This window comes from Rhinichthys klamathensis, unplaced genomic scaffold, assembly GCF_029890125.1.
Source record: "Rhinichthys klamathensis goyatoka isolate OS25496 unplaced genomic scaffold, OSU_Roscu_1.1 h1tg000028l_1, whole genome shotgun sequence".
Taxonomy (NCBI): domain Eukaryota; kingdom Metazoa; phylum Chordata; class Actinopteri; order Cypriniformes; family Leuciscidae; genus Rhinichthys; species Rhinichthys klamathensis.
This window is the reverse complement of record NW_026606578.1, coordinates 321,022-342,771: the sequence shown is the minus strand read 5'-3', so window position 1 is coordinate 342,771 and position 21,750 is coordinate 321,022. Positions and strand designations below refer to the sequence as shown.

Genomic DNA, 21,750 nt, shown 5'->3' with positions numbered 1-21,750 from the left:
TATTGATTTGTTTATGTTATTTGTTCAGCCCATTCTTACTGATGCTAACAAGGCTAGTCCTGTTCACAAGCTTATTTTACCTCGGTGACAAGCTGAAGCTATCTAGTACATGCACACATCCAGAACTCAGGCTCGAAGTCACGTGTTCCACCCGGACTGGTTTCCACTGCGCACCCATTCAGATACAACCGCCTGACGGGAGAGAACATGGCAGCCCAGGCAAGTCCAACATATAACGTTTTATTTTAGAATTATTGACAAATGTGCGAATTTCTTAGGATATATGTAATATAATGTATGTATTTACTGCTATTGTGTGCTGTCTGTTTAAGGCCTTGGAATGTTTTGTGAATAACATTACTTCTGTAAGCTTGCCGCTTTTTAGCACATGTGCTTCAATTTATTACAATAATTATTCAGATATAATCCAGAGCTTTGAGATTTCGATGTGCATTCATGAAAATGGCTTTAATCCAGATATTCAGAAATTGAAAATCTTTTTTAGTTGCTGTTCTTTTACTAGGCTGCGGCCAAAGGTTGTGTTTATGGTTGCTTAGCCTCCATACCACTGTTTTTATTGGGAATATGAAACTCCAGCATGTATAGCAGCTACTGCATTATTAGCGCATTTGCCACAAATTGTCATCGCGGTAACGTTAGTAAAATTACGATGCCGCATCTTACAGTTTACACTTTACTGACTAGCATGTCTAAAAGTGCAACTATCTGGAAACTCTGTGTTGCGCTCCTGTGTCACTATGGCAACGCACGCGCTTAACGGTTGTTTACTGATCAAATTAGTTCCCAACGAAGCATTAAACATTGAAAATATCACAACGAAGCATTAAAACACAACTTGATATTTATTATTTAATAAATTATGTTTACCTTTTTAATTTATGAAAGGTTGCAACCACGAAGGTTCCGGAGGTGCGAGACATCACTCGCATTGAGAGGATTGGTGAGAAACTTAATTAATTACATCATTACAATAACATAACACACACACACACACACAAATATATATATATACTGTATATATGTGTGATCAAAATGGCTCAGTTTATTTAACGTTACAGAATGAATGTACGGAAGTAAAGATGCCATATGCATGCTATATGTAAAGATGCCATATGCATTTACATGCCAGATGCTAAATGTTGACTTCTGTGGCAGGTGCACACTCTCACATTCGTGGCCTTGGGTTGGATGATGCCTTGGAGGCACGACAGGTAATTTTCAATAAATATGATTGATTTACCAGTGGCAACGTACTTGTCGTTGGCTTAAATATTGCTCACAGTATGTTTAAAACAGAATGCTGAACCTCTCTCTCACCAGGTGTCTCAGGGGATGGTGGGTCAGCTGGCATCTAGGAGGGCAGCCGGGCTGATCCTTGAAATGATCAAAGATGGTCAAATTGCTGGTCGTGCAGTCCTCATTGCTGGCCAACCTGGAACGGGCAAGACGGCTATTGCTATGGGTGAGTTTTTGCATCATGATTAATCTCATATATATATATATATATATATATATATATATATATATATATATATAATATTATGTTGCTTTTTATGTTGTAAAGCCATTGTAAAATATTATATGCTAACATGTGACATTATAACAAACTCTGTAAACTAGGGATGCACCGATATGAACATTTTGGCCGATACCGATAACCGATAATTCTTTACATTTGAAAGCCGATAACCGATATATTGGCCGATAAATCTAAATAAAAAATTGTATATACTTTGATAGCCTGTATAACAAAAGGCTCACCATTAAAAGCCTTGTCTCAAACACTTTTAACATAAATCAAACCTATACAATACAGTATAGCCTAGTTTGAACCAGTGTAAGATTCATCAACTTTTAAAAATAATTTTACACTCATATGGACAACTTTCTTTATTAAAAAATGGTACTTTATAATAAGGTTTAATTTTGTTAGCATTAGTTAGCATGACCCAACAATTTTATAAAACATTTTTAAGAAAGTTGTATCTGTTAACATTAGTCAATGCACTGTGAACTAACATGAACGCACATATTTTATTAACTAACAATAACAAAGGCTATTGCTCTCTGTTAGTTAATGCATTAACAAATGAGACCTTATTGTAAAGTGTTATCAAAAAATCTATTGCCTAACAAAAAATTAAATCCATAAATAATGCAAACAAGTCATTGGATAACATTGGGCTGCATATAAAGCAACAAAATGCATGTCCCATGGATCAATAAAATGGAATCGCCTCCGCACGGACAATAAAATATTTTAATCAAACCATATCGTTGATGAAAATAATACGAGAACAAAATAATGTTAGTTATTAATTATAACGCAATGTTTTTGAAAAAAATGTAACATTTTTATTAATATTACATTGATAGTAAACATCTTTAATAGCTTATAGTTACTGTTTCAAATGACATTGCTGTGTGAGCTGCGCGCGCTGAAGCTGAAGAGAAGGTTGATTGAACTCAACGGTTGCTGAAGAATGCAAACCCAAAGAATTTACAAATGTATTACAATAGTGAATACAATTATAATTGTATGACAGTCCCAATCATAGCTTTTAATGTTTTGCATTGTTGTTTAATCTGCGCGCGCTGAAGCTGAAGAGAACGAGCACCGGCAAAAACTGAAGAACTTTTCTAGCAGGTTGTTTAAATCCACGAACGAAACGCATCATATGTGAGAGATTAATCAGATATTTATATTACATCAACTTTATATTACGACTTATCTGCGCAAAATGACAAGAATGCATAATCAAACTTGTGCTGGTCATAAGCAGAGGCGGCGCCAGGGGGGGTCTTGGGGGGTCTCAAGACCCTCCCAAAAAATGCTTTGACCCCCCATTTGACCCCCCACCCCCTTCCTGATTAAAAAAAATATATATCAGGGATAAATATTTAAAAATGTTTATCTTCAAACTACGCAGAACAATAATAATTAATAATTTATTCGACATACAAAATATATAAACATAAGAATCACGTTCCCTCTAAGCTGCGCGCGTGCGCGGTCGTGCACTTCTGATGCCGCGGCCGCGCAGAAAAGAATAATATGCCACGCAGAGGACTGACGCAAAATGTGTGGGGAAATCCATTTGATTGTATGTGAGAAATAATTGCAGTGCTTAAACTGGTGAGTGCAGTTAACATGTTTCAAAGAAAGAGAATGATCTGAGCGCGTGTGATTGGCAGTGAGTCGTGTGTGCGGACCAAATAGCCTATCTCAATACGAGAGGCGACGAGAAACGCAAAGACATGTGAAATAAAATCACAATATCATGTTTTAAAGAAGAGTGGTTTGATTAAAGTGGTGGAAATAACGGATGATGGACACAGAACGGTAACAATTACACACACACCCGCGTGCAAACTCAAAATACATCATTAGTTTACATAGATTTAAATAGTTTCAGGCATGGTCAGATTAGGCTACTATAAAAGAGTTCACATATTGACTTTTCTTGAAAATATTTAGCTATTAGATCTAGCTATTTACAGTAAATGCTTCAGTTTGTTTTCATATTATAATAATATAATATGAAAACAAATTGAAGCATTTAAACTATCACTTCAAATACTTCAATTCATTTTTTTATATTATATTATATTGGGCATATATTTTATTATATTATAAGCCTAAATAAAGAATCTCACAAGGGTATTGTTTAGGGCTCATTGCCATTAAAAAGTTTGAAACCCCCTGCTAAAGAAAATACAGGCTAGGAAATTCATAAGCTATAAACAATCATTTAACTTTGATGGTTTAATGCTGCCTGTACAATTAATTGACTGTACAAAAACACTTTATGGTTTTCCTAAACCATCTCAGTGTAACAGCTTAACTTTCTTTTATAATATATTATATTATTGTAAAGAATTGAACTGTCCTGCAGAAGATTTTGTAAATAATTTTTCATAGGATTTCTTAGTAAAGACTGGAAACAGAGGACACCGAGGAATTGGAGGATGAGGAGGATACTATTTTGTAAATATGTTTTCTGTCATGGGTGTGGCTATGGCAATTAAAGTTCGAGCATATTGTTTGCAAACTGCAATTGATTAATTAATTAAAAACAAAAAACCGTCGGTGTGTGAATGGGTGAATGTGAGGCAATATGTAAAGCGCTTTGGTGGCCATTGGGTCTGTGAAAGCGCTATATAAATGCAGTCCATTTACCATTTGTTAAGTAGCAGCAATATGCAGTTATTAGCCGTGTCCACTGTATTTTTTGTTGGTTTTCATGAGACCCCCCTTGAAATGACCAGGACCCCCCATTGCCCCCCCCAATCAAAATTGTCTGGAGCCGCCACTGGTCATAAGGCTAATCCCTGTTCTGGATGCGCTATTCTCACAACAACGCGCTGAAACGGCAACTAAACAGAGAATTCACAACGTTTTATTACAATAGTGTTCTCATTATAATGGCATGTGACAGTCCCAATTATAGTTATAAATGTGCATTGCTGTTTGAGCTGCGCAACGCTAAAATGATCAAAGATGATCACAGCAAAGATGATCACCGGTACAATGAAGCGCTACTGCATCGTTCATTAATTCAACCAAACGCATCCTATATTAGATTAATCGGATATATATACACAAAATAAACATATTACAACTTACAATGGCGCAGAATGCTGCGAATGCTCAAGAGAACTTGACTGTGCTTGTCATGAAGGCTAAACTCCATAGACGCGCTCTTTCCGCCACAACGCGCTCGTCGCGCTGAAACACTGGCGAACAACAATTCACAACATTCTTTTGCTGTTTTTATTATAATGTTATGAAGCCTATGTGACAGATTTGTGCTGCACATGTTGCACTGAACTGTATCTTCCTTTTCAAAGTGAATCCAATCATTCAGAACCATCATGGCGAACAGCGCGCATCTCTCTACTGAAGTAAATAATCTATCTATCGGCTTTGATATATCGGCCCAATTTTCTTATCGGACCGATAACGATAACATCAAAAAAGATCATTTATCGGCCGATATCGATATGTGGTCGATATATCGTGCATCCCTACTGTAAACAGCACAAGACCTATTCACGATTGAGAGCTGTTTATTGTACAGGTATTGCTCAGTCCCTTGGCCCTGACACACCTTTCACTGCTATGGCCGGGAGTGAGATTTTCTCTCTGGAGATGAGCAAGACAGAGGCTCTGAGCCAGGCCTTCCGCAAAGCCATAGGAGTCAGGATAAAGTGAGTGAGGCCGATTGAATGGTGAAGCAGGATGAAGTCACCAACCTCCACAAATATTAACATGCTTGTTGTCACTTTGTCATTATGATCCATCAAAGATAGAGGGCAATGGGATTTGAAGGAATCTTTATATATATACATTATTTAAATGAATGGATGTTCATTTTTTGGAATTTAGATTCATTATACTTTATTATTATTATTATTATTATTATTATTCTTTTTTGATAGTTCTAGGATAAAGTTTGTTTAATACTTCAAAAAGTATGGCATGACTGCTTATGTTCTATATTTGTTGTCTGGCAGAGAGGAGACTGAGATCATTGAAGGAGAGGTGGTAGAGATTCAGATCGACAGACCGGCTACAGGAACTGTGAGTCTGTGCTCTTCTCCCTCCATTAACCAGTTTCACTGAATTAACCTTTCTATTTTGTTACCATTGTTTTTTCTTGGCTCTTCCAAGCTTTATAATGGGAGTCAATGGGTATATTTTTTTGGAAGTCCATCAAAGCGCATCCATCCATGATTAAAGTGCTCCACATGGCTCTGGTATGTATAGCTAGTTATTTTAGTCGATAAAGTTTTAAATAGGGATATTTTTCTTACACGAATGCATCGCTTCACTTCAGAAGGCCTTTATTAACCCCCCAGAGCCGTTTCGAGCACTTTTATCACGGATGGATAAAAAAAGATATACCCATTGACTCCCATTATGAAGCTTGGAAGAGCCAGGACATTTTTTAATATAACTCTGATTGTATTCGTCTGAAAGAAAAATGTCATATACACCTAGGATGGCCTCAGGGTGAGTAAATCATGGGCTAATTTTCATTTTTGGGTGAACTATCCTTAACGCAGAGGTAGAGTTACACTCACAGCACACTGCAATTCACAAACGTTCGTTATTTGCATGTGCTTTAAAGCCTTGCCGGAAAAACATTTAATTCGCGTGCTGATGCGCTTTCCTGAGCACAAACACCTGAAGCGCACAGGCACTAAAAGCCTGTCAAACAGTGCCTGGTTACTGGACTAAGTTATCTTTCGAGTCCTGTTGCACTAATATTGTAAAATACACACAAGGTTTATATAAACACAGTTGGTTAATTGTAAAGTGAAAGCAAACATTTGAGAGAAACTCTGGTGTGTCATATGCGTCTATATTAGACACGTCGTGTGCTGGTCTTAAAGGGGTGGTAAAGTATGATTTCCCTTTTCTAACTTTATAGTTAGTGTGAAATGTTGCTGTTTTAGCATAAACAACATCTGCAAAGTTACAACGCTCAAAGTTCAAAGCAAAGGAAGATACTTGCTTTTAAAGAAAAGGACTTCAACAAACGGCTGGTATGGACTACACGACATTCCTCCCGGGTTAGTGACATCACCAACCCTAAAATGTACATAAACCCCGCCACCGGGAACACCAGGTCCATGTCGAGAAGAGGAAAAGTTGTTGTATAAGAGTACATTTGTGAGTCAGCTCAAACTTTTGCATCCATCTTTTCACATGCAATAGAAATTCACTCTGTGTGCATCTCACAACAGTTTCTATAGGAGCGATTTATAGATTACCATGACAGAATATCCTAATTGAAGATAGTTAACTCCACATCAGCAACAAAAATTCATCAACTAACCATTCAGAGACGTTCTGTTGCATTCTACATGTTGTTACTACTTCTTGAGTCTCTCCATCTTTGTCTGACTCAGTTTTAACATTAAAGGCAGAACAGTTTCTGTCATTTTAGTGTGTCTGCATGAGGTAATCCGCAGCTGCTAACACACAAGCTCTTGAAACCCCGCCCTCTGCAGCAGCTCATTTGCATTTAAAGGGCCAGGCACAAAACGGTGCGTTTTTGCAAACCCTCAAAAAGTGACAACTTTAACATGCTATATAAAAATATCTGTGGGGTATTTTGTGCTAAAACTTCACACATACACTCTGGAGACATAGTTTACCCACATTTACTCGCTCTAATGTTGTTCCAAACCTTTATTAATTTCTATCTTGTGCTGAACACAAAATAAGTTATTTTGAAGAATGTGGGTAACCAAACAGCTGCTGGTCCCTATTGACTTCCATAGTAGGAAATGTATACTATTGAAGTCAGTGGGGACCAGCAACTGTTTGGTTTCTCACATTCTCCAAAATAACTTATTTCCAACAGAAGAAAGAAACTTGTTCGGGTTTTAAACAACTTGAGAGAGTAAATTATGACTATTAGAATTTTTTGGGGAGTTATCCCTTTAATGTTAAAGGGGTCATATAATGCCATTTTTGTACAAGCTAGTATGATTCTTTAGGGTCTAAATTAAAAGTTTGTAATATACTTTAATTAAAAATTCTCATTAGTATTGTAAGAAAACACTTATTTTACTTGGTCAAAAACAGCTCTGTTTTCAGCACGCCGTTTCAGTGCATATGACTTTAAATGATAATGAGCTTTACTCACCCCGCCTCTCTGTTCTGTGTGTAACTTACACTGTTTGTAACACAATAACACAATAACCATAACGCGTTGTTCAGTATAAACGTGGGATTATGAATTATATTGAGAACATCATACATAGAAAACATGCCGTAATGTACCCTGATTGTAAACCTTAGACGCATTCATTGTGAAGCGTGCAAGCGATTTGCAAATATTAATATAAATATTAATATAAAGTTTAATAAAACGTTACACTCACTTCAGTTGTTCTAGAGGTTCAGCAGGAACACGAATAGCTGGTTCCGATCCTTTTTTCATGAGCAGCTTCTTAGCAAAACCAGCTCATACTGACCCTCGTTTATAAGCAGTCTGGTGAGAAATGATTCGCGCAAACATGAGAGCATTGACGTTGCTCGTGGGGAATATTCCCTTCAAAAACAAACTCAGCCACTGCGTCTTCAGCGGTTCGGATTTAGGAACATTAAAATGACTGGTGTGTTCGTTATTACACCCAAGAACAGAACACCACAATCGCTTAGACGCCATTCTGCTCATAGACAGTGCTCCAGCATATCAACAATGACCGCGCCGGTCCGCGCAGACTATGATTGACAGCTCTTACGAGCGAGGGCGGGTCTGTGTTGAAACGATGCTGTCAATCAACAATCGAACGGCTCAATTTGAGGCAGGGGAAAACATATAAGGAGATTAAAACAAAAACACTGGATGGATTTTTATCTTTTTATGATGGTTGTGTACAGGCACTGCCAACACACATTTCAGTACAATCAACTTGTAAAAGTGCATGTACCATTATATGACTCCTTCAATAAAACAACAAAACACAAGAGAAAATCACTCACTGCTCTTGACTGAGAAATTTAATAGTAGCTTTAAAGGGTGGTTCAGAATTTTGGACATCAGGCCTCATTTCCAAGTTAGCCTTAGTGTTATTTATGAGTGGAGACAGTTTTAAAAAAAATTCATCCAGTCGTTCCAGTTGCATAGTTCGCCGGTGCTAGGCTAGCGCGAGTCAACGGTATCTGCTAGCCTGCCATTAAAAACAGTTTAACCCACTCCACAGTACACCAAAAGCAAATAAATTATAACGCCAGACTATCGATGTAAATGTCTGTTGAGAACATGAAACTTTAGTCTCCCGACCTTACCATCGTGTCGTTTATTTTGATTAATATGTGCGAGGGAAAGAGAAGACAGCGCTTAGTTTTGAGACGGTGAAGCCGCCTTGCTCCGAAGAGAGAGAGTGCGCGACCGGGGCTCTCTCTCTCTCTGCTCGTTCAGTTTAACATGCGCCCTGTCACAAGCGCAGCAGTTCAACTACATTACTCACCGATCAAATAAGACTTTGGCGGTACAAAAATTCGCTTTGGACACCGTGCTATGGTGCTTGATAAAGGACAAAGGACAGTTGTGAGTTCACGGTCCGTAGCCTACATACTATGGCTGACTCAGAGCAGGAGCATCGATAAGAGGACTCGTTAACGTCGAGGGCATACAATATCGATGGATCGTTAAACTTAGAACCGGTTCTCGAGTGGAACCGGTTTTCAATTCCCATCCCTAGAAATGTGTATCTTTGGTATTTTTTAATAACAAAGAAAATAATGACAAATATGTTTATCTTCGCCACTTTGGCCTAAATGTCTGCCATTCTTTTTTATTTTATATTTTGTTACCTAAAGCTTTATTTTTTAAATAGGGACATTAGTTTGGCTTGTAATGCTCAGTTACTTGCAAAATAGTAAAACCAACATGAAAAAGAATTGACAAAATCGTGATTTTCCTGAAAAAAAATCGTGATATGATATTTTTGCCATATCCCCCACCCCTAACTCTAAATAATAAAGAGGTTAAAGTCAGCATTAAATAGAATATTTTGATCGTTTTTCTTCCCTGTTGTGACATATATTTGAGTAAAATGACATCATGAACAAGAAGATGTAGTGATTGGATCGTTGTCGTTTGATAATTGCTACATTTCATGTGAGTGACAGGTTGCTGAAGGGGAGAGAATATTGCGGAGAAGAGATAATTTTGTGAGAGGCTGGCACAGTAATGTTTTTGATTAAAGATTATAAAGAATAATCATGTGCACGCTTAATAACAAATACTGCCGTTTTCCATAAAAAAATAAGAATTGTCATTGTGACTGTAACATTTGAAATATCTTGAGAAGCCGAAGCAAATAAGAAGGTCATCACGCAACACACTTACCTCAATGCACTCTAATTAAATTCACCTATTTGGGTGGAAAGCATTATTAAAGATGTTTATCATTATTCAGTGGGAAATTAACTTTTTGTTATTATGAAAGTGAAAAATGAGTTTTCAGCTACCGTGATAAGTTGAGTGTAGGGCTCATATTAGTGCTCAATGTGACTATGCTTGCATAGAAGCTAGGACATGTCCCTAAGTGAACTCAGTTAGATGCGAATAATTTCCTCTCCTTTCTGTATTTGTGTTAAGGGTGCAAAAGTGGGTAAACTCACGCTGAAGACGACAGAGATGGAAACCATCTATGACCTGGGGACCAAAATGATCGAGAGCCTCAGTAAAGAGAGAGTACAAGCCGGGTATGTAGATTGAAAAAATGGGATCCTCAATGGATCAGACACAAATGGATCAGACTGGACTGCCATCCAGCTCCTCCTACAAAATGTATTAATCGTGTTTGTAACTTTAACCACTGAAACACCTGGGGTCTCATTTATAAAACTGTGCGTAGGATCCTTACTAAAAGTGTAAAGTGTATGTAAATATTTTCTCAGACCATGAGTTCTGCTATTATCATGTGCTAAGCAATCCACGCTGTAGTTAAAACATTAAAACACAGGAAAAGTATTCAAAAGCATCACATCCACTACAAATATTTATATTTATTAGAATATAATTTTTTTTGTAACTTCTCGGTAATGATTTTAGCATGTAATTTAACTGCTTAAAGGTTGTATCAGCGATTTCAGGCCCAAACATAAATGATCACATTCATCTATCTATCCTAACGATCCGCTAGCTGCCCGGCCCATAAGCAGGGTGTCCAAAAAACGCGTCTCTGTAGGCAGCCTAGGCTCTAAGATCTGCACACAAAAACAATTGGTTTCACCAACCACTCAAAACCAAAATAAATAGTGTTCCAACCAATCACCGACATGGGTTCGTTGATAGACGCTGGCTTCTTTCTCCCGCGTGCAGCCGTGCACGAGCGCAAAACCTCACAACACTTACCCCCTGTCGGTGATTGGTTGGTTTACATATAAGATGTAGGCTAAAACAGTTTAAATCATTCTTTTATTTATTTCAACTGTTATTGTGAACATGCACTATATTTATGATTAGGAGTCATAAGGAAGATTTAAAGTATTTTTCCTTCATCTGCCTTCAGTCCCTCAGCTGACCATTGGTGTCGCCAAACTGCTCCGTCTCCAAAACGTTCGTACGCATGGGTCAGAGTTTGCGTGCAGGTGCGCACATTTTCCCGTCAAGTTTGTTTTTATAAACAACCTATGGGTTGGAAGTGGCGTATGCCTCTTTCAGGGTCTGTTTTGTGCGTACACAACGGTTATAAATGAGGCCCCTGAGGTTTGGTCTTATCTGGTTTCCAGTAGTGAGCCCTGGAGTTGTTGCATTATTACCATTATCACTAGTATTAGTAATGTTATTATTGTTAGTAGTAGTAATCATTTTTTATTATTGTTAATAGTAAATGTTATGATTATTATTCATTTTAATTATATAATGTTGATAACAGATTACTCATGCATATAAGTCATACGTACAAATGCCTCTACTCCCCATCCACCCCCCCCCCCCCCCCCCCCCCCCCCAAAAAAAACTTAAGAACTGGCACATTATAATATTTCATATTCTGCAGAGATGTGATCACCATTGATAAAGCCACAGGAAAGATTAGCAAGCTGGGAAGGTCTTTTACTCGAGCAAGAGATTACGACGCCATGGGGTCACAGGTACACATTCTCTCTTCGTCTGTGAAATGAATCCATCAATCAATGACAACATTTTCCTGAGAGTTTTTTTTATATATACTGTTGCTGTTTATTTCAGACACAGTTTGTGCAATGTCCAGAGGGAGAACTGCAGAAACGGAAGGAGGTTGTTCACACCGTCTCTCTTCATGAAATTGACGTCATTAACAGCCGCACTCAGGGATTCCTGGCCTTATTTTCAGGTTTGTCACAGCTTTTTAAAACTGACAAACTAGATAATGACATGCTCAGTGAAACTAATCCTTGATTATTTTTCAGAATGAAATGGCTCTGTAGATTTTGTGTGTTTGCTGTTGTTGATGTTTGATGGTCTGTTCTGCAGGTGACACAGGAGAGATTAAGTCAGAGGTTCGAGAGCAGATCAATGCTAAAGTGTCCGAGTGGAGAGAAGAAGGCAAAGCTGAGATCATTCCTGGGGTAAGCAGGCCAGACAAATACCAGCCCTTTAGGGCTTTACTTTAGGGTTTTTTTTCGTGAAAATCGTCCAACCATTGACTGGTTTTTAAGAAAAAACGTAGGAGTACAGACTTTTAATTTAATTTAATTTAATTTTAGTTTTTTTGAAAAATGTTTGATTCCATTTTCTTTAATTAAAATAAAGTAAATCAATGAAATGCTGTAGAATTGCCTCCAAAATGTAGGTATTAAAGGGTTAGTTCACCCAAAAATGAAAATTCTATCAGTAATTACTCACCCTCATGTTGTTCCAACTCCGTAAGACTTTCGTTCATCTTCGAAACACAAAGATATTTTTGATTAAATCTGAGAGCTGGATCACTCGAGTGAGTTCACGTAGTGTAACAGCGCAGCGCTTCTGTGTTGTACGTCACACGTAGGCTCACTATTGGCCGACGCTGGTCATGTGTGATGCGTGTGACGTACACCACAGAAGCGCTGCGCTGTTACACTACGTGAAATCTCGAGGCCCACAGAGAAGGAAATTAATAGTTGAATAAAGTCATAAAAATCTCTATGCACCATTGGCTCCATATATTCCATCCATATCTACTAAATCATTCAAGCAATTCCTCATAACATACAAATAATAATTTGTATCAGGGTCTGAAATTAACACCCGCCAAGCACCAAATGCGGGTAGATTTTCCGTTTGGTGATTTTTCCACACTGGCGGGTGAATGTTCATACCAAAATAGTAATGTAATAAAATGCGGAGAGTCTCCTCAACGGCGATAGATCGAAGAGCGCGTCCGGGTGGAGAACACTGTATCCATGCATCTGATCGCAGTGGCAACGAGCACTCAGCTTGATTTCAAAAACAACAGATTTAAGCGCTAGATCTCTTATTTAATACTAGCGAAATAAATGAATGCTCTGCTAGTTAACTGGAGATGTTTTATTTATTTGTATTAGGTACATCCGTTCTATGACATTAGCATATTTTTTTGTACTAACTGTATTTACTTATATTGCGTCATTGTACCCAGCACTTCTGAAAATGCACTTCCGAATGCGTCTCTGTCCCCAGCACATTTCAAACCAAACCAAACATGAGTGAGCCAACTTTTGAACGAAAAGGGGGACGAATTACATTAAAAAAAAAGAAACAAAGAGAAAAGACAAACTTTCTGTCACTCTTGCTCACACACGCAAACAAACAAATGCACAAACAGCAGGGCAGATGAGTGGTCAACTTCTGAACAGAGCGCCCTCCACAGGTCAAGTAAATATAGCAGTCCTTTAGTTACTGATCGGATCAATCAGAGTAAATGGAGTAAAAAAAATAGGCAGAGTAAAACTAATTTTTAAAAAAATAATTATAATATATTATTATTGCATATATTTTATTAAATATACAATTAATACATTTCATTTGTACAGAACTATTTTCATAGGCACCACCACAAAAATATTATTTGAATGTGTGTAAATTGTGTAATTTGTGTAATATTTGTGTAAATAAAAGTAAAAATGGAAAATAATAGACCATAAATATAATGACAAAAATGTTTAAATGTATATATATATATATATATATGAATGTATAGGCTATGTGACACAAAAAGGCTGTTTATTATTTTGACCGGTAAAAAATATGCTTGGCTGGTGGATTTTTACATCTACCAGTCCTCGTGGCAGCTGAGCCAAAAAGTTAATTTCGGACCCTGATTTGTATGATTCTCTGTATTATAAAAACTAGATGTGAATCATATTTTTTATTAAGGATAAAAATCATTTTTACATACAGCTTTTCTGAGGCTACAATCCCTGAAGATTTTAAACTGGCCACCAGAATGTTGTAACCAAGAAATATTTTCATTTGTGTATTTCAAGTCTACCCTAAATTAAACCTTTTTATTGCCATCTTATATCCATCATGTTTTGAAATGGGTTTGTTATTTTGAGGTAGCACCATTCTATAGAGATAATTTATGCCTGCAATGGAAATGCATTGTTTTGTTGTTGAGCTTATTTTTTGTGTGGTTGCAGGTTCTCTTCATTGATGAGGTCCACATGTTGGACATAGAATGCTTTTCTTTTCTGAATCGAGCCCTAGAGAGTGATCTTTCACCTGTACTCGTCATGGCCACTAATCGAGGCATCACCCGGTATGCACACAAACACAGCATCAATAACTACCATTAATACATGATGATATTTTGGATCATATCTCCTCATTCACTGTTGTGTTTCATTTTTACAGTATTAGAGGCACCAATTACCAGAGTCCTCATGGTATTCCCATAGACATGCTTGACCGTCTGCTGATCATTGCTACCACTCCCTACACCGAGAAAGAGACCAGACAGATCCTGAAGATTCGGTGAGAGAACTTTCCAAGGTCATATTGTAGGGCTGCACGATTTGGGGAAAATTGAGTTTTTGCTTGTTAAAATTGTGATTTTTCGATTTTAAATGCGATTTAAAAAAAAAAGTTTTTTGTGCCTGCTTGTAGGGCTGCACAGTTTGGCCCAAAATGTTGTGCTTGAATATCAATGATTACTAAATAAAAATATGAAACAAAATAAGAATTATTACTATTGTAATAGCACTATTTGGTTCTTAAAATTAAACATACAATATTTAAGAATGAATATAATGATATAACAATTGAAATAATTATTTTATTTTACAGAAAACCTTTATTTTATGAGTTAAAAAGTAGGTGGCCTTTAGCTATAACTCATTAGAAAGGATATTTTCAGTACACTACACTGGAGAAAAAACATATTTTGGATTATTATGTTTACTTCAAATTTCTTTAGAGAGAAGTATTATTTTTCATATTTTTACCCAAAATAGGGTGGTGCGAGCATTACTGAGAGCTATAAACATATGTAATGTATGTTTCATTCATAATGGAAGCTGGGCGGCGCCCTCGTGCCAAAATTCCAAATATGCTTCACAGAAGTAAAAAAACCTATGACGTTCTAGGAAAGCCATAATATGGACAAAGGCATCCAGCTATCGCTGTAGCGGAATAAAAAGAAGCTAGAAATGCATTGAATTACTAAACATGAAGACAATAAACACACGACTGTGACAATATATGGTTATCTGTGTCCAAGCCATCTCATGTTTTTTCATAAGTATAAAGTATATTTATAATGCAATACTAAGCAACATAGCATTAATTTCAGTATAGAATACTACAGAATCATATATACCATCTCTGCCTCACTATGTGATAAGAAGCCACTTCAGATCCCAAATGGAAGTTATTTTAAACACTCGACTGATGTTATGAAGTGAGTTTGGAGTAAAGACATGTAATGTTTTGCTCAGTTTGCTTTTCAAATGCACATCATAAGTGACTCAAACTCAAAGCGCTTGTAGAGATCGAGATGCTCTGATCACACTGGTGCTCCCATTATGAAACGCTGTGCATATATTTATTTAATTGAAAAAAAAAAAGTAGCCTCTGCAATTTCATAATCAAACTAAGCCAAATCGCGATTTCGGTTTTATATAGATTAATCATGCAGCCCTATCATATCATATGAGAGTTTAGTCTCACTTCTCACCGTACACACGTGTGTTTTGTGTTTCAGCTGCGAGGAGGAGGATGTCGAGCTCAGTGAGGAGGCACACACAGTTTTAACACGTATTGGACTGGAGACTTCCCTCCGTTACGCCATCCAGCTCATCAGTACTGCAGGCCTGGTGTGCCGCAAACGCCGGGTAATGCTAACACACACGTATCATGGCTAGAGCTGCAAGAAAATACAATACAGAAGTAGTGAACAAGCATTTTTGGTCTGACCGTGGTTGGCTATTTCTCACAGGGCACTGAAGTCCAAGTGGAGGACATTAAGAGGGTCTACTCTCTCTTCCTGGATGAATCCCGATCCTCACAGTACATGAAAGAGTACCAGGACTCCTTCCTCTTCAATGAAACACGTGAGATTCTTCTCTGCTTTTCATGCCCCTCATTCCTGGGGGTCTTACAGCAAGGTCCCAAGGGCCCATGTGTCATATCTTCAACAAACATATGCTTAATGTTATTTTGAAGCTGTACATTATTCGATTGAACAAGCAGTGTTCCAAGAGTGATAATATACAGACCAACATCACTAGGGCTTTTCATGCCACTTTGTCTTAGTGTTGCATTCCACAATTAATCCTGCTTTGCCTTTTTTTGGAACTGTTTTTATTTGCGGAGCCACAAAAACCCATATTGTCTCTGAAATGGCCATTTTATATCTAAAATGTAAGCTACTCTGTCACCTTGTTTATAGAAGTGTTGTATAAAAGCAATATCACACTCACAGTCTTGCTGTTGTACTGAATGTCAGCCTAATTTCTTCAACAAAAAGCACAATTGTGAGTGTTATATTGCTTAAAATTTAAAGGTGTAAAATTGACTATTTACAATGTATTAACTTCCACTTTCTATTGCTTTGTTTAGAACCCCCTCAGATGGACACCTCTTAATCAGAGACACTGTGAAAGGGCATGTCCATTCATCGCTCCTGTGAAGTCCATTTACTCTTATGACCTCGTCCCTTGCAGAGCCGCCGTAGAAGTGTTCATGCAATTGAGTGTGTTCATGCTCTCAAGTTTTTTTGTTTTTTTTTCCATCCTCCAAGTTTTTTTCTTCATTTGTTACTTGGTATTGCTAGATTTTATGTTTTGCATTGAATAAAAAACTATTTCTTCTTGATGGCTGTATAACATGGCAACCAAAAGGATGTAATAAAAACTATTTGACCATGAATATAATGATACTCTGTTATTAGGCAGCCTCATAAGCCTGAAACCATTGATCTTGATAACTACAAATAAATAATTTACAGTGTTTGTGAGCTTAGGCAATATTCATGAACCGATCCTAATGTTCATGCAAGAAGCAGTGTTTAAGTATTATTATTTTAGTATTCATTAAAGGGGTGGTATAATGCCTCTGTCCCCAGAGTGTGTATGTGAAGGTTTAGCTCAAAATATCCCACAGATATTTTTTTACAGCATGTTAAAATTGTCCCTTTTTGAGGGTCAGTAAAAACGCGTTGTTTTGTGAGTGTCCCTTTAAATGCAAATGAGCAGCTGCGATTACCTCACAGACAAGCACAAAAATGTGAGAAACTGTTCTGCCTTTTATGTTTAAACTGGAGTCGGACAATGATGGAGAGACTCAAGAAGAAGTGACAACATGTAGAATGCAACAGGACGTTTCTGAATGGTTAGTTGATGAATTTGTTGCTGAGGTGGAGTTAACTATCTTCAAATCATTGATTAGCAAATTCTGTCATGATAATCTATAAATCGCTTGTGTGGGAACTGTTGTAAGATGCCTACAGAGTGACATGCTATTGCATTTGTGTTACATACTGTATTGGATGTGAAAAGACGGATGCGACAGCTTGAGCAGACTCACAAAATGTGCTCTATTACAACTCTTCTTCTCAACATGGGGGTTCCCGGGGGCGGGGTTTATGTCAATTTTAGGGTTAGTGATGTCACCAACCCGGAGGAATGTCGTGTAGTCCATACCAGCCGTTTGTTGTAGTCCTTAAAAAACGATTTCTTGAAAAGCAAATATCTTCCTTTGCTTTGAACTTTGAGCGTTGCAGCTTTGCAGATGTTGTTTATGCTCAAACAGCAACACACTAACTAAAGTTAGAAAATTGAAATCATAATCCTTTAATATTTTGAATTAGCTTTTATTTTTATATTTTCAGATTTTAGTTTGTTTCAGTAAGTTTATACGCTTTTGTCATTTTTATTATTCATTTTTAAATCTGTCTATTTAACTTTGTTTTTATTTCACTTGTGGCCAAGGCAACATTTCCCCCTTTTTTATTCACGTTTTTCATCCAATACTTATATTTTATTTTAATTAATGAAAACGATTTTTGAATAGTTTTAGATTTAGTTAACAGTCAACAACAGTGGTGAGAAGATGCACATGCTGATACGTCTGTTTTCCTCCTTGGGCTGCTGGTTAGTTGTAGTACTACAGCAATTGGCTAGATGGCAGTATTTAATCAATATTGAGCAGCTCTTTATACTGTACACTTGACAGTGGATATCTCTTATTTCTTTCCCCCCACCTTAGTACCACGGTACGTGAAAGTTTTCTTTTATACGTATTTAATTTGATAAGTTTTAAGAGTCGTTTAAAACATTAATGTGATGTTTGTCCACATATTGCCAGTGTGCCCACATGCTATAATGGTTTACAAGGATTGTATGTACACTGAACAAAACCAGAGCGAGATTTAGAAACCCAGAGGTTTTGATGTGTGGTCTTTGCTAACCAAGCATAAGACAAGTCAATTCATTCACAGTGTGATGAATATATGAATAGATGGACAGTGGACCTTTTCTTGGGGCAATTTTAGCAAAAGGGTCTGAAGTCGTCGTCATGTCTGAGGTTACAAAGCAACGTTTCCGTACGCTGCATGAGTGAACATAGCCTTCCATTTACAGGGTGTCTGCCTGTTAAAAAAGAACCATGACTAACAAAACAGCAGACTACTTTAAAATGGAGGAAAGAACATGATAGATAATCCTTGGAGACGCATTGAGTAGACGCCACTGGCTGGCCGTCTCAAAAGAGCTTTGGATGAATCTGGGCAGTTAGATGAAATCAAAGGTAGCCTGTATAATTGAAAAGGTCTGAGAGAGTTGTGTGCGCTCTCTCCGTTCCTCTCTACCGTCCCAGAGATAAGACCGTAATTCAAAACCTCCCATTAACATGTCAGGATAAATGGCAGTGAGAGAAGGAAAAGCGCTGGAAAGCTATACTGAATCCAGGCCCAATTCAGTGCGATCCCTGAAAGTTATGACATCCGTTACCATTAAGAGGACACTTGACTGTTTCTTAAGACTAATGGGCTGGAAGATTTTTTTTTCGTGATTATTTTAGGTCGTAGACTGGCCAGGAAAAAAACTATTTTTGCTTCTTTAGGTTGACTAATCATGACCCACTTTTTCTTCTTCTTCTTTGTAGACTTGTGCGCTGAAAATCCCTTTAAAGGAGCATTATTGGAATACAAATCATTTTCATGAGATGATTTCAGGAGCCTCGCTGCTCCCTCTTAGCCTTCTTACCTGGGATTTTTGTGATGTTTCATAACTCTCCCCATCTCTTCAGTTCACTCGTGAGGATTAATCTGTCATCTGTAGCCCACAAATCCCTCTCAGTCTCCTGCTGTACAGTGCTGGTCAGAATTATTTGCCCCCTTGGTAAATATGATCAAAGATGGCTGTAAAAAATAAATCTGCATTGTTAATCCTTTTGATATTTTATTTAAAAAAAACTAGCAAAAATCTAACCTTTTATTGAAGTAAAATAATTGAAAGTGGGTGTAAAATCACATTATGAAATAAATGTTTTTCTCCAAAACACATTGGGAACCATTTTTTGCCCCCCTTTTATTAAATACTTTTTGCAACCTCCTTTTTCCAAGATAACAGTTCTGAGTCTTCTCCTATAATGCCTGATGAGTTTGGAGGACACCTGACAAGAGATCAGAGACAATTCCTCAATACAGAATCTCTCCAGATCCTTCAGATTCCCAGATCCATGTTGGCGCTTCTACTCTTCAGTTCAGCCCACTCCTTTTCTATAGGGTTCAGGTCAGGGACTGGGATGGCCATTGCAGATGCTTGGTTTTGTGCTCAGTGACCCATTTTTGTTTTGATTTTGATGTTTGTTTTTGGATCACTGTCCTGTTGGAAGATCCAAACATGGCCCGTCATAAGATTTGTAGCACAGGCCGTCAGGTTTTGATTTTTTTATCTGTTGGTATTTGATCAAATCCATGATGCCATATGTAGGAACAAGATGTCCAGGACCTCTGCCAGAGGTGGGGTAACATGGGGTAAAATGAAATTGCCGTGGGCCTAATTTTCTGCCAGAGGTCCTGGACATCTTGTTCCGATACATGACATCATGGATTTGACCAAATACCAACAGATAAAAGATCAAACATGCACCAACATGGATCTGGGAATCTGAAGGATCTAGAGAGATTCTGTATGGAGGAATGGTCTCTGATCTCTTGTCAGGTGTTCTCCAAACTCATCAGACATTATAGGAGAAGACTCAGAGCTGTTATCTTGGATAAAGGAGGTTGCAAAAAGTATTTAATAGAAGGGGGCAAATAATTGTTCCCAAAGTGTTTTGGAGAAAAACATTTATTTTGTAATGTGATTTCCCCCCACTGTCAATTCTTTTACTTCAATAAAAGGTTAGATTTTTGCGTTTAAAAAAAAATATATATCAAAAGGATAAACAATGCAGATTTATTTTTTACAGCCATCTTGATCATATTTACCAAGGGGGCAAATAATTCTGACCAGCACTGTATATCTGTGGGCAGCTCTTCAACATCCTCTGCTTCAGCATCACAGAAGTGATTGCTGGGGTCATAATGGAAAAGCAGAAAGGGAGAAGGTAAAGGGAAAAAGAGAGGTGTCAGTGTAAAATAAAGTGTTAAAAATGGAATATCTTAATCCATCCATCCATCTATGTATAACGCTCACTCAGATTTTAACCCTTGTGCCTCATTTAAAAAAAAGTTACACATAGAGGACAAAAATGTTAACGTCAAAAAATTGTCATAAAAATTTGAAGCTTGGGAGCACAGATATAAGTTTGGTATCATTTTAAAGAAGACCCTTGGCAGATTATTGCTGATGTGTGAATAATGAATAAGTCAATCCAAAAAAAGTTATACAGGTTTATGTTTATGAAAATTATTTATGAACATTATTTTATATAAAATATATATTTTATAAAACAAGTTGAACTCAAAAACGGCTAGAAAATCAAAGCCATTCATATAAATAAGTTGTGTTCCAAATATGAGGGTGATATCTCAAAAAATGAGCTTTCTTTAAGATTTTGTTTGGGTGCAGTAACAGACTTTCCCCATTGGATGCCATGCAGCAAAACTCCACTGGTGCACACAGTGATTGGATTTTTAGATTTGCAGTTATCCTCTCTCAATATTACAAACACACACATGCACACACACATATATATTTTTTATAACACACATACCAACCACACTCTGACATCCATACCAACACACCCACACAAATATCATTGCATAATTTATCCAATTGGCTCTATAATATGCCGAAGCAGAAAACAGGAATAAAGTGAGTATTTGCTTTATAGACCAAACCTGAAAAAATGGCACCATCTGATAAAAAAAATAGTAAAATTTTCAATTTTGAAGCCTTGCCAACAGAATGAAAGCCTCTTAACAAAGATTGCATCATTTTAGTTAAATGGCCCTGGGATAAAAAAATGCAGTTTTAATGGGTTTCAATGGGGCCATTTTTGTCCAAAAGGCGCTGAGAGGGAGTATTTTGTGTACCTAGTGCAAAAAAGATTTTTTTAAGAAAATAGCGGTGAAATAGTAAAATTACAATAAAAGCACCTGTGCCAAATTTTATGCAGTTAGCATTAACACAGGCAAAGTGATCAAAAAAACAAAACTGAAAAGGCCAAAAATGTCCCTGAGGCACAAGGGTTAAATCTAAATATATGAAATCTCAAAATGAACATTGTATTTTAATACGGCATATGTTATAGCGTTTTGATGCCTAAATTCACCTGTAGCATTTAAAATGACTGATTTGATTTTAGC

At 37.2% G+C, this 21,750-nt stretch overlaps 1 protein-coding gene across 1 annotated transcript; it reads left to right on the top strand.

Moving 5' to 3' along the window:
• Nucleotides 1-865: 865 nt before the first annotated feature.
• On the top strand, nucleotides 866-16,887 carry ruvbl2 (RuvB-like AAA ATPase 2). Its single transcript, XM_056244731.1, has 14 exons — nucleotides 866-961; nucleotides 1,177-1,232; nucleotides 1,342-1,483; nucleotides 5,103-5,232; nucleotides 5,539-5,605; nucleotides 10,149-10,255; nucleotides 11,554-11,647; nucleotides 11,745-11,868; nucleotides 12,009-12,103; nucleotides 14,135-14,253; nucleotides 14,349-14,468; nucleotides 15,697-15,826; nucleotides 15,931-16,045; nucleotides 16,554-16,887. The coding sequence occupies exons 3-14, from the start codon at nucleotides 1,354-1,356 to the stop codon at nucleotides 16,577-16,579; spliced, it is 1,257 nt and encodes a 418-aa protein (XP_056100706.1). The 5' UTR covers nucleotides 866-961; nucleotides 1,177-1,232; nucleotides 1,342-1,353; the 3' UTR covers nucleotides 16,580-16,887.
• Nucleotides 16,888-21,750: the final 4,863 nt, after the last annotated feature.